This window comes from Sinohyriopsis cumingii, chromosome 14 (genome assembly GCF_028554795.1).
Source record: "Sinohyriopsis cumingii isolate HCF-2022 chromosome 14, ASM2855479v2, whole genome shotgun sequence".
Classification (NCBI taxonomy): Eukaryota; Metazoa; Mollusca; class Bivalvia; order Unionida; family Unionidae; genus Sinohyriopsis; species Sinohyriopsis cumingii.
The window spans coordinates 105,339,848-105,358,295 of record NC_142974.1 but is presented as its reverse complement, the minus strand read 5'-3'; the positions used below and the strand labels follow the sequence as shown (position 1 = coordinate 105,358,295).

General features: G+C 33.2%; 1 protein-coding gene across 1 annotated transcript; it reads left to right on the top strand.

The window, feature by feature from the left end:
• Positions 1 to 497: 497 nt before the first annotated feature.
• On the top strand, positions 498 to 18,028 carry LOC149784553 (uncharacterized). The gene is made up of 6 exons (XM_089933005.1): positions 498 to 655; positions 2,247 to 2,417; positions 4,414 to 4,584; positions 6,960 to 7,193; positions 13,532 to 13,664; positions 17,779 to 18,028. Exons 1-6 carry the CDS (start codon positions 556 to 558, stop codon positions 18,026 to 18,028), a joined length of 1,059 nt encoding a protein of 352 aa, XP_089789131.1. The 5' UTR covers positions 498 to 555.
• Positions 18,029 to 18,448: the final 420 nt, after the last annotated feature.

Here is an 18,448-nt window from a genome sequence, read left to right as displayed (position 1 = left end):
TGCTTGTTCCTTGATTTTTTGTTTAATAACGAATACTCTACTTTTAAACGTTAATACTAGCTCACCGTTGGGTCTAATTTGCACGTACAGTGGGGAGATCTAGTTGTGGCTTTACTATGGCAGTGATACCATATATACCGTCGCTCTGGATATATCAATGTTTCAAGCACTAATTACTTTTTAATTTCGCATTTTGAATTATTCACCACAATGCAAAATTTTAAAATGATCACGATACTCACTAGAGTGTTTTGAAGCTAAAGTCATGATTTAAATACTCGGAGGAGTCTCGACATCAATGTATGTATTTAATAAAAACATACTGCTATTTTAGAAATAAATACCTCCTTACTGCAAGAGTTGTAAGATATTCTTCCGACATACATATTGTTTTAAACACCATCAAAGTTTTTCAAATGTTTCGAAAATTTCAAGATTGTTAGCAAAATATTTGCGTCAATTCTGTATTATCATGTTTAAACAGTGTGCAAAACCCCTCCTGATAAACCATGGACGATCAATGAAACGATAGAAACGGAAGTTGGACAGAACTACATGTACAGATGCCGAGATGGACTATTCTGGAAAAGTGGTCAAAATCCGACAGTCACATGCCTTCATGATGGTACATGGACATCGACAAATGCTACTTGTGGTAATTGAACAATACATTTCATCAGTGATATTCGCAATAACAAAGCTTAATATATTCTTCCCAAATTAAATTTTTTTATAACACCATGTTACGCAACAATTGTCACATAGCATGATATGACCCTCAATTGATGAAACGTGTCGAATTATTTCCAACGTCGGCTCACCAAGGCTGTACAACCACGGATTGAGTAACTGTATCAAATGCTACAACGAGTTTGATATGGCTTAGGTATCGATCAAGGTAAGCACAACAAAAAATCATCTTACGACTAGGGATAAAACAGGAATGCAGGTTTGCATTTATTATATACTCCCTCTTTGTATAGATTGAATTAAGGTATAATGATTTCTATAAATTTTCATTCATAACATCTTGGAATATCAGCAGGCATAAGTAAGTGAAAACATCAATAAAAATAATTATAATCTGGGCATGCGAATGCGACAAAGTAACTGTAGATTGAACTTCAGTACCGAACGCAATATCAATCATTTATTAGTCGTGAATGTTGCAAGTATATCGAAAAACATAAGTTATTTAGAATAACTGAAAGGTTTCAGTCTGGTGTGCAATGCAGATATAATAGAAGTAAACATGCATATGAATGGACGTGGATTCTGCTCCATCGGTAACGTTCGTAAAGTATTAATCCTTTCGCATGACGTCAATTATTATGGTAGCTTTTAGTATGTCTTCAGAAATATATTGTCATAATTCTTACTGTTTCTCATCCAGCCGGCACTAGGCTCCATCATATTTACACGTGCCTCGCCTATTGTTGATAGTGTCAGTAGTACGTGTACCCGAGCTTGTTATCAATACCAAAAATAGAAACTGTTTATTTGCAAAGAAATGTGTGTACCGTTCCATGTTTCTCATCAGACAAAGGATCAAATTAATACAAAAGTAACTCTAAAGTCTTAAGAGCAAATTAAGGTTGTTCTCAACAAATATGACTCACGTATAGCTGTGTGTTCCTAGAGAAGTAGGTTGTATATTTGTGAGTTCAAGAATGTTTAACTATAACAAAGGAGCCCAAAATATTATATATTGTAAATGAAATAATTATAAGACTTTACCTACATATATAGCGTTTTTGGAGTATGTCGAAAAAGGAATGTAGATTTCTGTTAAAGTATAAAATCTCATCATTAAACTTTAAATAGGGACAAGTAAACAGTGCACCCCCCCCAAAAAAAAAAACCAGCAACAATGAAAAGAAAATAACACACCACAAATAAAAAGATTAAACTGAATGCCTTTAGCTTCTTGTTGTATGATACATATTTAAGGCAGTCTTCATATCCAGAAGAAAACATACTATAAGAAAATGTTCCATATCGATCGCGTTGTTTAATATTAATTTAGTAAGTATTTTAGTCCTTTGGAGGAGTATGAACTCCCATATATTTCATGTTTAAATCCATATTGAAATTTTAGGTGTAATACTACCTCATTACTAGGACAGTTTTAAGATATTCTTTCAAATTATCCATTTCCTTGAACCATATTTGTTTGGTAACTATCTAACATTTATAAGATTGTTACAGAAGGTTGGTTTGAAGTATGTATTATCATGTATGAACAGTATGTAAAAACCCTCCTACGAAATCTTGGACGATACATGAGACGGCAGAAGTGGAGGTTGGACAGAACTACACCTACAAATGTCAGGATGGTCTATCCGGGAAAAGTGGTCTGAATCCATCAGTGAAGTGTTTACAGGATGGAAGCTGGTCAGCGAAGAATTTTACTTGTGGTAATTGATCTATGCATTTCAACAAACACTAAACAACAGTAACATTCGTGGTAGTAAATCTTATATGTTTTACAAAATACATTCTTTAATAATATCATGTTGCGTCACAAATGTGGTCTGAACATCACATGACCCTAAAATTATGAAACATGCCTCATTTTTTCAATCCTCTTCTTGCCAAAGCTGCACAAATATGGATTGAACCTTTGTATCAAACACTACAATTAGTTTGATATGGAGAAAGGATAGGTCCTAACAATCGTAAGAAACAAGTTTTTCTCACGAATCAGGATAAGACAAGAATATAGTGATCTTGTTATATACTTGTTCTTTTTCACCATGAAAGGTAAATTGGATTTAAAGTAGATTGCGATTCAGAAAGTTTCATTCAGCGTAACCAAGAATAATTGCATGCAGAACTAAGTAAAAATATCGATAAGAAGTAGTTCCAATCTGGGCGTGTGATCTATGGTGTATGGTTGATGAATCAAATATCAATATCAAAAGACGGAAGATAGACAGTCCACAGTTCAAGTCTGAGCTATGCGATGCAGAAATGATAAAATGTAATTGTGCATATGCAAGGATGTTGATTATATAAAAATGATCACATTGATTTAGTGCTAATCTATTCCCAAAACATTAGAAATTGTTCTAGCAGTAAAAAGTCCTCACAAATGCCTAGTCCTGGTTCTTGATGTTGTTCATCCAACTGTCTCGCGGCTTCCAAGGACCTGCACGTGCATCACCTGTCATTGACAATTGCATTGGACCAGGTTATCAACAGGAAACGAATAAACTGTTTCTTTGCATAGACATTTGGGTGCTTTTAATTATTCGCATGATTCAGATGACTATTTTTTTCTAAATTCGTTACATATTTATGAATGAAAGAATTTTGAACTACAACAAGGAACCATCAAGACAATTCCTTGTGTCTTGTAAATTATATAATTCTATGTCTTTACTTATAGATTTAGTTTATTTGCATTATCTTATAAAACAAGAAAAATGTGCAATAAGTGAAATAAATGTCAAAATGTATTACTTCAGCGTCATTAAAGAGGATGAATCATGGCACCAAATAATACTAGTAAAGAATTAATAAAGTGTGTTTGCCATGTATAAACGTTTGACTTTTCCACAGATAAAGCACCCATTTTTAAATCACTGATGTATTTTCCAAACATGCAGTTTCCATAGTTCGATCATTAATGCATTTACAATGCACGCGGTTTCAACATTGACAACTTGCTGCATCATAGGCAGCGAATTTAACGTTTTTCTTTATGAAAATGTTCTAGATATTCTTCATGTTTTATCACAGAAAAACTTTCAAAGCATCAAACAAACAATTTGTGATATTTTCCTAACATTTGTTAATAATTTATATTAACTATAAATATATGATTTCAAACGGTTCACGAGACTGCTCTTTCATATATACACACCGTGTAATGACCATACGTGTGTTCTAGTCTTGAACGTGGGAAGTCTACCTGAATGACCAGATTACCTTATGTGCATAAGCGAGAACGTACATATGCCGTTCATGAATGATTGGTATAGTAAAGTAAAGATCCAAAATATTTTAGAATGTTTAGATAAAGATTTTGTTTATTATGTATTATCTACATTCTTAGTTTTTGTTCAGTTTAAAAAGCTTATCTGGACGAGTGAACAGTGGAAGCATATTAATTTGTATAATGTTAGCTTCACGTTGTATATTACACTACTATTATAGGCTGCATATTGAAAATAAGCTTAAAATGCTATAAGTTAATATTCCACGTCGATGGCGATGTTTTATAACATTGTATGAAGACCCGTATTAACCCTCTGTAGCAATTCGACTCAAGTGTATTCTCTCACTACAATCATTTTCCTAGTTATAATCACTTTTTGTTGGGAAAGATATAAGATATTTTTTAAAACTATAATCCATAAATTTTATACAGAAAGTTAGCATAAAATATGTATTATCGTGTTTGAACAGTGTGTAAAACCCCTCCTGCGAAATCACGGACGATAAATGAAACATTAGAAATGGAGGTGGGACAGAACTACACCTACAGATGCCAGGATACTACGTTCAACAAAGGTGGATCTAATCCGACAGTCACATGCCAACATGATGGCAGCTGGACCACGTCAGATTTAGTTTGTGGTAATTTAGCAATGCATTTCATCACATGACTACAATGTGATCTGGGTTAATAAAATCACAAAATATTTTAATTATTTTATTATTTAATAACACCTTACTAATACACATAAATGACGTCATAATTCATGACATCGCTTAAGACAAAGACAATGTCTGAAACATCGGATTGTTCTGAAGAATTTGTTCATTACCTTGCTTTCGTGAATAAAATTAGTAGATCTTTAATGGGATCGAAGGCTCTGATATCTGTGCAATAGAGCTCATAGTCATCAATCTCGCTGAGCTGTTTTTATCCTATATTAGCGGAAGTTTGGATTATGTTCAATTAGTTTGATAAATTTCTTATCAAATGAGTATCCATATACGAAGGCCTACAACATATTTGATGACGTAATCATTCATTACACAATATTGCATTACATTAAAGTACGCTAGAAACAAACATCATTTTCATACGCTCATCTGGGTATGAAATAAATAATTTTAATTTAAATTGTACTTTCTAATGTACCAAACGCATATTAGTTTTAATAATTTGTTTTAAAAATAAAATAATCAATAATTAAGGGCATTATACAGCATATAATTTAGAAAATTGATTGAAGAAGACCGTTTGTTCAAGGAAAATGAAAGAGTAAAAGAAACACTTTTATTGTCGGTCGCTGAAAATTGTCCATGTTTGTGAACAAATACACAAAGTGGGCTGATGTGCTATTCCTCGCATAATTAACTTAAATTAACATAATGTTATCAGACTATAAGGCTAATTGCATGATACCACCGTTAAGTCTTTCAACATTTATTTATCACGGATTTCACCGCAGTTCCAATTTCTCATAATAAGACGTGCTACTGAAGGTACACAGATTGGCATATTGTGATGATTAAGCAAACTGTTACACATATGACACTTGTAAACACGACACATACTTCTCTTTACAACCATTGCTAAGGAAGGACTACTGGTATTCGGAGATTTGTATTATATCGATATCCAGCGTCTTGGCAGACACACACGCACAGATGTTCTTTTTCTCTTGTGATGACTTGCTAAAGGCAGCCAAACACATATCTTCATTGTAATTCAATTTAAAATTCTTGCATTTTTCTCCAATCTTGCATGTTGTGCTAGTATTTAATATCTGTTCCAATGTTGAACTAACAACTCCTGATGAGATTAAGCATAGATATAAATCAAAAGAAACAACGATACGTTAATATTAAATTTAAGTGAATTGCATCATTGTTGCTGTCAAGCTGTCATTAATGTTTATTTTCTAAAATTCGACGTTGCTTCTCGTTATATGGAATCTACACAATGTATTGATGTGCAAATAAATTATTTTATTTGTATCCATGTCATGGATATGGGGGATAAATAGAAGAATGTGTCCAGTTTAAAATTAATGGACAATGTGCAGACCTATGAATCTGATGTTTTATGGGAGCGTACACCGTATACTATAGAATATAAGACAATACTAATGATGGTCTCGAAAAACAAACAAAGCAAATGTCATCACATTGTTATTGCTTTCAGGTAGAAACACTTACGTAGAAAGGTCGATAAATGCATATATTAAGCTTCGTCACGTGGACGAAGATGTAAGGCAGTGGAGATTGAAATAGCCAGTTTCGGTTAGACGGGGTAAATAACAAAATACAACTCAGGAGATATAGTACATTATGATTAGTTAAACTGATAGTTCAGTCCGATTTGATGGCATCAACTGGGGATCTCCAAATATGATCGTGAATAAATATTGAAATATAACAAAACGCAGCTCAGGGAAATGTGAGACATATAAGGGTGTAATGTTAGTTCTTGGGGATTTCATTTGAGGTAGAAAAAAACGAGTAACAGCGATAGGAAAAATGAATCGATCTGGGCAAAAAATGTACAGCAATGAAAATGATACAACTGACTTATTAAAGCTATACAATCTTCATTTCAAATGTTACAGGAATATATTAGATTTATCATTATATGATTATATAGTGTATGTGTAATTTAATAATTCTGATATTGATAGCAATACAATGAAATGATCTTTGTATATTATATGTATGTATGTATGTATGTATGTATGTATGTATGTATGTATGTATGTATCTTTGTATGTATGTATCTTTGTATGTATGTATGTATGTATGTATGTATGTATGTATGTATGTATCTTTGTATGTATGTATGTATGTATGTATGTATGCATGCATGCATGCATGCATGCATGCATGCATGTATGTATGTTTGTATGTATGTATGTATGTATGTATGTATGTATGTATGTATGTATGTATGTATGTATGTATGTATGTAAGGATAGCAGAATACACTTCTTTAAAGATGTTGACATTGTTTCTTTCTCATTTAGTTAAACAGAACTGGACACAGGACACTATCTATCCAAACAACATTCAAATTTCTGAGGTAATCAGTAATGAGACTGGAATTGATTGGTTGAAGTGCATGCAACAATGTGATGAGAAAGCGAACTGTTTGTCCTTCTTTTATGATAACCACACTGGCCACTGTCTGTTGTCCTCTTCATTCCGACGAGGATTACCAGAGGGTTTTCAACTTTCTGATGGACTTCTCTATTACACAGGCAAGTATTAGATCATTGTCATACAGACGGATTGGTCTATTACAAATGCAAGTATTACATAATTGCTATGCAGATGACGATGTATTGAAGGCTAAAATGTCATAACATTCTGTCCATAGAATAATAGCACATTTAGGATAATGACAAAACACGAATGTACGTATTCTCCTCTTTATTATAGATCATGTTTCTGTTGATATTGATAACAAATATAGACTCGAATCATTGCAGTTACAAGTGATTATAAGCAAATATGCAGTCGATGTGTTTTCGTACAATTTCAGTGGCTCTATTAAAATTGAAGATAATTTATTTAATTTCAATTAACACATTCCAAACGTCCACCTGCTGACGTATTTTATCGAGTGTCATATTCAACTGGTATAATATTTTATGGATGTGAAGATTGTATAATAACCATTAGGCAAAGGAGAAAACTCCCGGGATTTAGTAAACTTTTCAAATGATTTTCACGATCTAGCCAATAAAAGTCCTTGTAATCTTGATGGACAGGTTACTAATAACTGGTAAAATAAAAAAGTATGACCTGTGTCACCAGAAGGATCAACAGTCTTTATAAGTTTTGATATTTTTATTGATAGAAGTAAATACAGTTTTAATAAGACAAAGGATTAAGAAAAGATAAACATCCTATATTGTCCGTAAATTCAATTTTTTTATCATTATTGGTAAATTAAAAGGAACGTTGAAATAATTGTGTCTCAATTGCACATGTCTGCATTTTGCAAACATACAACGTTATCAAAACGTTATAACAGTTAAATAGTTGTATCTTGATGTACACGGTTGCATGGCTGGGAAGTGTTTACATTTTATTTTCTTAAATGTACACCCTTTCTTACTATCTTCCTATGGCTAACACTACTCTACCTGTACCTTTTATTTCTTATATTATTTATGACAGTTAAGTACCTGGCTTGCTAGATGACATAATGCTGTCTTCTCTTTTCTTTTTGCAATGCTCGATATATCTTGTTTCCGCTTCATTTAGTTACAATTGGCATTGAAATGAAGGATTAAATCTCAATTCATATTTACATCGGTTCGCATATAATAATTACAATTCAAAGGAGGAATCGACAACCTTAAACTCGGCAATGCATTATATGAAATAAGAAGGTAAGTCCACTTCAGTTTGTTGTATGTTTACTCGTTTGTCTGCTTATTTCGTTCGATCTATTCATTTCCCATTACTTAAAAAAGTTAGGAAAACAATTCAAACATCACTGCAAAACTGTAATTGTGGGTGATCATTCACCTTTTCTGTTTAAATATTTAGGGTAAAAAATTGTGGAATCTCACCTTTTCTCGTTTGTTATGTTATATTTGTCCCTGTATTTTAAATTAAGCGGCGCTGTCTATATCTTTCAAGTAATTTTTGATACAATTTGGGAAAATCATAAATCCTCGTAGCCTGCAAGTACTCAAAGTGACAATCTTTTAAGAAATCTTGCCATGTGTGGTAACAGATTGTATAGCATTTTACGTAAGCGTTGATACGACTGTCTTTGTGATTGTTCAATTTTAATTACAATACTTATTACGCAATGATTATTTATTAGATTCAATTTTTAATACGTAAAATCTTTATCATTTTCATTAAACATCAGTTTCACTAGTATTTAAATTCTAATTATGATAAATATTGTGATAGTTAGTTGATATAAAGATCGAGAGCATTTATTATGAACACGGCCATTAAAGAAATTATGAAATGCATCTTACAGCACCATCTTCAACATGTGATATGAACTATAAGAATGTAACCTTGGGCGGCTCCTACTTTTGCGTCAAGTACCATTCAGAATCGGCAACGTTCAACGATGCGATGAAAATATGCGAATCTGAAAAGGCGAAACTACTTGTGATTACGACCCGGACTCAGGTAGATGATGCACAAAATGTTCTTGGGAATGGTACGTGGCACGACAACTATTTATAACAGAACAAGTGAATATTGATGTTACTTTTTAAAAACATTCCCCTCAAAAACAAGCTCAACCTTAAAGTCTGAATAACTGTAAAAAGTTCTATATCATTAGCACGAAAACTTAATCCTGTAATAATTTGAAACCGTCAGAAACGCAAGAAAATGACACGTAAGGAAGACATCGCATACAAATTCTCTGGTACAAGTGCCGATAAACTGTGTAAATATATGCCAGAACACTTTGAAAAGAAGAAGACGAGAAACCTGAGCAAAGTTCAAAGACGCTTTATGTGAATAGACATGCAGAGAAAGACAGATATGCTACACGTCTTCATAATAACCCTTTTTACTGGACATCACTGTAAACAGCTACACTCTAGACATCGTAGTGAGTGATATGACTGATATTGTTAAAGTTACGGTAAATAATAAGAACACAACACAAGCACAAAATAAATATTCCTTCAGCCAATACAAGAATGACATTTAATCTTTCTGGGAGAGTAGGGGAAGGGGTAATGGTGAGCTAGAGCTTTAGTTACGTCCTCCAAACGACTCCAGGATATCATTAATGTAGTGTTTTGTTTGTGTTTTTTCTAACTATTGCATATCTTATGAAAATAATTGTTGCAAGGTTTATCTAATTTAAATATCTTCATCCAGATTTAATCTCAGGAATCTCTTTATCAAAGTTGGTAACGTTTTGCACAGGAGCTTGTTTCTGACAATATTGTCTTGCAAATGTTTTATTTCCTTGCATGATTTAGTGACATATTTCACAGAATATGAAAGCTTTATAGTGTTTGATTGCAAAGAATTATTCAGATTTATAATAATTACGTTATGCATTCATTCGTAATGACATCCGATTTTCGATTGATGATTATACAGCAAGATGATAAATTAGAATTTCTTTGCTTGCGTTACGTAACATTAAAATAAAATTCGGTCTGTAGAATAGATGATGTTTCCGTTTGAGATATAATACACAATTATTCATGTTAAACATGCATTGAATTAAGAGTTTCTCCAAAATAGGTAGATGATCGAGAAAAAGAATTGATGCCAGGGATTAAGCAAAATTATTCAAGTGAAGAACATTACAACATAAAAGCACCATTTTCAAACAGCATGTGTCATTTGTGCATTCTGAAAAGGATATTCATTTTCGATATAGATGATTATAGTGTAGAATATGAATAATTTTGCGTTTTCCACCTAATGAAATCATCGGGGTGTTCTGAGTGTTAAATCGTCTTTACTTTTTTCAATATTGTTGTTGTGCAAAACATTTTCGTCTAATATAGGTAGGTATAGCAGTATGTATGAGTGCTATTTGTAAATGCAAGTGTTTAAACTATATGGTCTTGAGAAAGGAGCAAAATACAACGAATATTTTATTTCTCTAGAATAAAAAAATGAACATTTTTAAATAATTTACAATATTGTGAATTAAATCCATGATACTCATACAAGTCTCATCACAAGTTCAAATATATGAAGTTGCAAGTGAACTCCAGAGGTGTTCCACATAAATTCCAATGTTTAATGTGTTGATGTGCCTGTATTATCGAGTGATTTATTGTGTCCTGGAATTCGGTGACGCGCTAATATTCTTTTCTTGTTTCGCTGTAATATAATCTAGCATGTACTTGTCTGGATGGACATTAGCTCCAAATTAATATTTTAGTTCAATGATTTTATTGAACATCCTGAAATTCCAGTGAATAACAATAACGTGAATACACAAATCTACACCCCACCGCTGAGAGGCAAGAAAGGTGACCAAGATCACAATTACTATTTTCTTGAAATACTCTGCTACATGCTTACTGTTAATAATGATCAGAATATTTAATATATACTCATGGAGCAATAATATTAATGGTGTTTAAGAATGAAATGTCACTGGTCCGGTACATTATTAACTGGAATTTGGGCAAGAGTACTAAATAGAGATATACATAACAAGCTAATGTCTAGGAACAAAGCTAAACCACTTCCAACTACCTTCTCTCCAGCAGACCTTCCGGACATGTTTGCAAATTGTTTTCCGTGACAAAGTACAAACCATTAGAGATTAGCTTGACACCACAGTTTCAACTGATTCGTCGTCACCAGTTGGGATATATAATTTGAGCGGCAACCATTAGCAGCATTTAAACCTGTCTCTATGGATTTCGTACGTACAATCCTGATGAAGAGTGCATAAAAGTCATGTGAACTTGATAAATTTCCACCATCACTGTTGCTTGAGTGCTTAAATCCAGTATTGCCATCACTAACTGATATTATTAACACCTCTCTCTCATCCGGGGAATTCCCATCATTTTTCAAAACTGCCATAGTAAAGCCTCTGCTGGAGAAACCAACACTAGACCATAACGATTTAAAGAACTACCGCCTAGATTATAATCTCCCATTCATATAAAAATTTTAGAAAATATTATTCTATCCCCGCTTGTATCTCATCTGAATTAAAACAATCTTTTTAGCAATGTACAATCTGCCTATCGCCTTTGCCACATTACTGAAACTACTCTTCTAAAAGTAGTTAATGACATTCTCTTTGCTTTTAATAGCGGAAAGATTACGTGCATTTGACACAATATACCATGATATATTAATTCGCCGTCTTCAGCATGTATTTATCATTCATGATAAAGCCTTAATGTGATTCAAGTCCTACGTGGTCAACAGGACACAATTTGTATCTGCGATTAGAATACACTCCATCCCAGTTTATCTATGTTGTGGTGTTCCACAGGGGTCTGTTCTTGGACCTAATATCTTCATTATATACACTAAAACGCTCTCAAGTGTCATAGAGTATCAGCCAGTGTCTAACCAATTTTACGCTGATGACACCCAAATATACAAATCTAGCCACCCAACTGAAGCTGTTGCTACCATCCAAGGTGTAGGGAGTTGCATGTCTGATGTGAACACATGGATAACATGTAACGAGCTGCAGATGAGTGATAATAAAACTGAGGCCGTTCTCATTACAATACAAGGCATTTCTCATTCACATCCTTTACATCAACAATACATATCAGCAACATCAACATTAAAATCACACAATCAGTACGAAACCTAGGTGTTATTCTAGACAGTACTTTCACATTGCACCAACATGTCATGAACATATTCAAAGCTGCATATCTTGAGCTGAGACGCATTAGCTCATTTCGCAAATATATTTCAGCTGATGCCACTAAAATACTTGTGTCTTCATTAGCACGTTCATGACTGGACTATTGTAACTCAATTCTGTCTGGTTCATCTCAATATCTGCTCCAGAAACTTCAAAAGGTTCAAAGCACAGCTGCTCGGATCATACTTAGAGTACCACCATCAGAGCACAATCTCCCCGCTGCTCTGTACCCTACACTGGATATACATTCGATCGAAAATCAAACACAAAATGTGTTCTCTGTGCTACGTTTTACTGTAAGACTCTAGTCCAACATACCTATCTGACTTCACCCATGTGTACAGGCCAGAAAGATAATTACGTTCTTCTTCTGACAATCGTGTACTCATTATTCCCACTAGGAAAACAAAGCATCTGCACAGCATTCTTTTGCATGCCAGGGCCCAGCAATGAGGAATCAATTGCCCACTGAACTTGGACACACATGCACAGTGATCCCATTCAAGAGTGCTCTCAAAACTCATTTATTTCAACTGCAATTACACACTTAAAGACCTAATAATGTTTCCTACCTTAAATATTCTCAGAATGTTTTTTTTTATATTTTCTAATTTAATGGTGTTTGTTTTTATAATCGTATCATTATGTCTTTTTATCTTATAGGTGTTGTCTAATGTTGTAAAGCGCTTAGAGCTCTAAATATTAGGCGATATACAATTTCCTCATGATTCATATTATTATCGTTATATCTAATAATCAAGCGAAATCAATAATACAAAATACAAATTAAATATACATAACTCTAGTAGAGACGTAAAAACTTATACGCCACAAGGGAATATATTTAGCATTTCCCCAAGTCCCTTTTACCTGAAACATGCCTTTAGGTTTTCCTAATTCGAATACACATTAAAGTCAAAATCTCCTGATAGTATTTGTTAAATAAACCACCAATATATATATATATATATATATATATATATATATATATATATATATATATATATATATATATATATATATATATATATATATATATATATAGACTGTAGACTTATTGCAAGGTATATATATATCTATATATTGCAATAAGTCTACAGTTTCACAAACAGCTTCATAGATCAATCCATCCATACATCCATCCATCGTTACATATGAATAGCAGAATGTACGTAGGTGTGTACGAAGCGTGAGCATCATACATGCATATTAATATTTATTTTTACACAGCATATACATATATTGGTTTGTGGAAAAGAACTGGTGAAGAACAGTGGGTGAATTGGAAAGGAGAGGCGCTTGATCCCTACTGGTCTCCAGGTGAACCAAGTAGAGGAATTGATGAGAACTGTGCAGTTATTTGGTATAGTATCAACGCTGGTGATATACTATGCTCCAGGAGTGGACCTTTTCTGTGTCAAAAAAGTAATGTGTAATCTACATCTAACTCATGCATCTGGCTATTTCCGGATTAGTACCTTCGTTTTGTCTTTTCTTTTCTGATGTTTACTTTTTAATATCTTAGACGTAAAGTCAAATATAGTTGTGTTATGACCTTTTCCATATTGCGTGTGTATATATATTTTTATCGTGCATTTTGTGTCCGTCAGACTGTGCTATATATTAGTTCTCGAGAATCATTCTGCTAATTATGATCAACATATATCCTAAACTATATTTGGTGGGACCTAACCTAAATATAATAACTTTGAGGTGGAAAACCTGTTATAAATTCCTTCAAATCGACTAATCCACCTTTTTGATGTTTTTTCTCATCTATGGAATCGGTTTGACCAAGTTCTATTAAATTTGTCATATCGCACATAATCATTTTTAAAGAAAACATCACGATAGTAGTCTTAGGAAGACGCCTTATCAAAAATGTGTCAGGATGTCTTTCAGGCAATGGCAGTTGAATAGGATGCCCCATGAAATCAAAACAGGAGTATTATGTTAAAGATCGTCTGTAGAAAATATTTGTAGATGGGAAATTAATATGAGGTCGACATTATCGTGTTTTGTTTACTTTCTTCGAATGCTTCATTATAGGGACAAGGGTAAAGTAACATTAGTTCACCATTATTGTGGGTTTGTCAAGACAAAGGGAAATCCTAAGTTAAACTTTTTTTTCGTAGCTTTGGTTCTTTAATAAATTATATATGGAGCTCAAGAGATGGTTGAGATCTAGATATTTTGGATATCGTCAACGTTTCGGTCCTCAATATACGTTGTTGCTTATATTACTATGGGCAAACTCTAGTTGTAACATTCTGAGTATCTAGTCAGATACATTCTCATTCAACAGTGTAATAAATGTTACTAGTTTATCAGCCCTACCACTGAATGTTCCCTGTATTTACTCGTGTATCTTGCAAAGGGTGTTTTTGAAACCATATTACAACTCTACCATTCCTCGCACAGACGAAAATCTGTTTACACTGCCATTTCAGATTTCGTCAGAGAACTGAAATTGTGATTGTTTGACGACATATATTTAACCAATTCATTGGCAGAAAATATTGTGGCGGTAAACATTCAATGTCAAGTGACTGTCTTATTTCCCTGCTAAATTATTGTTCATAAGTTACAATGTTAGGGCCTTATGACACATATTTTCATTTGTCCATATCTTACTAAAGGACGACCTTTACACATATACATACACTCACGTAGGAACGCATGAATGCATGCATTCGCGCAGACATACAAACATACATACATGCATGCAAGCATGCATGCATGCATGCATTCATGCATGCATCCATCCATCCATCCATACATACATACATACTTACATACTTACATACATTGTTTACTGTATTTTTAGTATACTTTGTATTGTATTTTCCTTTTTTTACTGCACATGACATAAAACACAAAATGACGACAGAGAAAAAAATTGCACTGTATTTTCTCATATATTGTTTGAAACAAAAAACGCATTGTTTCGTTTATGAATATATGTTTTGCAAATATTGTTGTATATTCAGAAGGGTTAGATTGGGAAGAAATATTTTCTTTCCTGAGATGAGGGAACGCTTTTGTCACAGATGTTTGCTTTCCATTCGATTCTAGAAACCGGTTTTGCGATATGTGTTCCCTCTATTGGCTTTATTGAAACTTCGATGTGAATATCATTCTAGATCGTATGCACTTACGTTAAATTCTTTATTTTTCTCTAAATGCAAGGAGTTTTATTAGTGCAAAATTCATATATTGTGTCCCGTTGAATAAATTATATATATATATATATATATATATATATATATATATATATATATATATATATATATATATATATATATATATCGCACAATGCTATCATATAACTTGATGTGATTCTGATTGGTCCAAATATGCACATCATATTCTTGCGCACAATTCTCTTTAATGATTTGATGCGATCATTTGTAATAGTTTCCTTTTCCCGTCTTCAAGAACATTTTTTTTACTAGTCTTGAAGTTAATGACTGGTAATCAAGCAGCACTATGAGGTATTTTATTAGGCTGTACCTCATTTATGACGTTACATAATACACAAACGCTGATACAAGTGCGATTAGTACTTACATTATGTGAATTCCGATACTATCTATTACGTTTATCTAAATTACATCATCAAAAGCAGTGAAAGATGTTAATGTCAAAGATATCCACATGCATATTTCCAATCACCTGGTATTAATAATGATACATAATGTTTGTACCCGACAGATTCCTCCATATTATCGTTTTGTTGGAAATTTCTTATTTTTTCTTGCAAGATAACTATGCTAAAATGTGCACGATTTATAGTCATATCCCTTAAAACTGTTGGATGTAAAAGGAAATAACTAAAAGCCACTGGTTGGTGTGTAATATTGAAATTTAAAAATCATTATAATTGCTCTTCATGTATCCTTCTTTATGAATAGTTGATAATTTGACTAATTTAAAATTTAAAATTGACATTTGATGTTTTTGTTTGTATTCTCATTTCATGAAAGCTTCATCAGAATGTCAAATAAATATAGTTTCACCTGCTAAAACAAATCAACTAAAACGTCTAATGATGGATTTCAAAGGACTGATATTAAGATATTAATTAATAATTATGATTATCAGAACCATATCTATCATATATTGCTAACGACAAAGGGTGTTGTCGATTGTTATGGATATTTAATATGTATTGTGTTTTTGAGCTTTATCCACATTTGGGAGAATATATTACGCACACTATGTTTATGTTTATTTTAATATTTGGAAGTTAACAATAAGTTCTTTACTGAAAAATGTCATAAATACCAGCTTTTCCTTTACAAACCTAGACGGTTCGGGAAGCGAACCTGTGACCCGAAGCCTGGTCAATCTGTAGTGTTAAATTGTTTATATAAGGTTGAGATAAGCAAAATTATGTGTTCCTATTTTACTATCTGTCTGTGGAACCACTTTGAGTTTTATTAAGATAATATGTGAAGAGAGTCCTGCTCCCGGTTCCATCATCAGGGTGGGATCACCTTTTTTGCAGAGTTTCGCAGTCGACATAAGGTAACTAAGCTGCTCAGACTCAACCCAGGGACATGTAGCTGATATCAGATCAATTTCGTTTCATGGGCCACCACCTTTCTTGCTTATCCTGGCACTGTCAGTTACAGCAAATTTTTTTTGTCTAAGGTCTTTCATTTATTTAAATTTTTCATTGGAATTACAAAATGCTAATTGACCTTTCGGACTAAAGCACTATTTTGGGAGTATTGTGAATTTATTTTAAACACATTGTGGATCGTATCATTGTGATACATCAACCTATTCATGCGTATTGGTACATCAGCACATTCAATAATGGAATTTATTCGGACTATTGAGGCTACATAAAAGTTGTTTCATAAACTGTAAATAACATTCAAACATCCCTTAGTACTCAACTGCTAAGATACCCATCAGACAGACTGATATGGGTAACACTGTTCTCAGAAAAGATAAAAATTTGTGTATGCATCCAATTAACATAGAATATCTGCACGGTATGTATAATAAAATTTAATTATCAGATAACTTAGATTTTATGTTTGTTTACTGTCCATATCACTTCCATTTGTTATGGCAACCCATAGGATGAAGTTACAACTTCTTGCAGTCGAATTCACTGTAGTTACATTTTCAAGATATCACATCAGAAAATAAAATTTGTCAAGACAAAGCTGGATATATATCATCATGCTTATCGGTTCAAGTTCTTCCAGAGCATGCTGCCTGTGTGATCTTGTCTTGAACCATGTTAGCAACTCAAAACTGTTGATCTGCATCACGATGCTGGGTTTGCTGTCGGTTACATCGAGTTCGTGCTGATCCACATCGGAGCTAATTCAGATGCTGAATACGTATTCTGTTTCCGTTAGCATCTCTGCCTCTTCATTGTAGAGTTATTATACCTAGAACGCAAGTGGGCAATTAATATTGCAATATTTGTGGCATTTAGTCGTGAACCATGTTAGGTTTGAAGAATACTGTCCGATCAATATGGAGTGCGTTGGAAGTGTTGGTTCCCAGTTCGATGTAGCTAGTCTTATGGATGGCATTCAGGATATCATTTCTGGACATGGAAGTAATCAAGTAGCATCGGACTTTGGCCGTAGAGGAATAGCTGAAAAGGACGCTGTTCACACCTATGACAAATTGACGGGCGATGTTGTAGATAAACTCCAGGATTTTCTTAAAATTGTCCGGTCCTACGCTGTCAGATGACTCAAGAGAGAATAGAATATCCGTTACTGTAAGACCTCAAGTTGATAAAAATACTACTACTACTACTACTAATAATAATAATAAGAAGAAGAAGAAGAAGAAGAATTGTAATTGCAGTTGTAAACGAAATGATTAGAATGTCGTAAACACTTATTTTCGACATTTCGTTCTGTGTATGTTTCTAAAAATAGCTAAATTGTGCATCGGATTGTTTATTAAATAATATTTTGACCATGAGACCAGCAAGTTAACCATCATTTCATATAATGCATCAACGTCGACTGATGTAAAAAGTACATGGAACATATGAAATACACACACACGCAAACGGAGAGAAAAAAATAAACCCTGTAGAACAGCTAATTTTTTACAATGAATATCAAAGCCGAATCGATTGATTTAGTTTCACTGCACACGTTT

Excerpts from the sequence above, each read along its gene's own strand:
- LOC149784553 (XM_089933005.1), top strand. The coding sequence starts at position 556 with ATGTACAGATGCCGAGATGGACTATTCTGGAAAAGTGGTCAAAATCCG. Across the intron at positions 2,418-4,413 it reads AGCGAAGAATTTTACTTGTG|TGTGTAAAACCCCTCCTGCG; the intron begins GTAATTGATCTA and ends GTGTTTGAACAG. Across the intron at positions 4,585-6,959 it reads CACGTCAGATTTAGTTTGTG|TTAAACAGAACTGGACACAG; the intron begins GTAATTTAGCAA and ends TTTCTCATTTAG.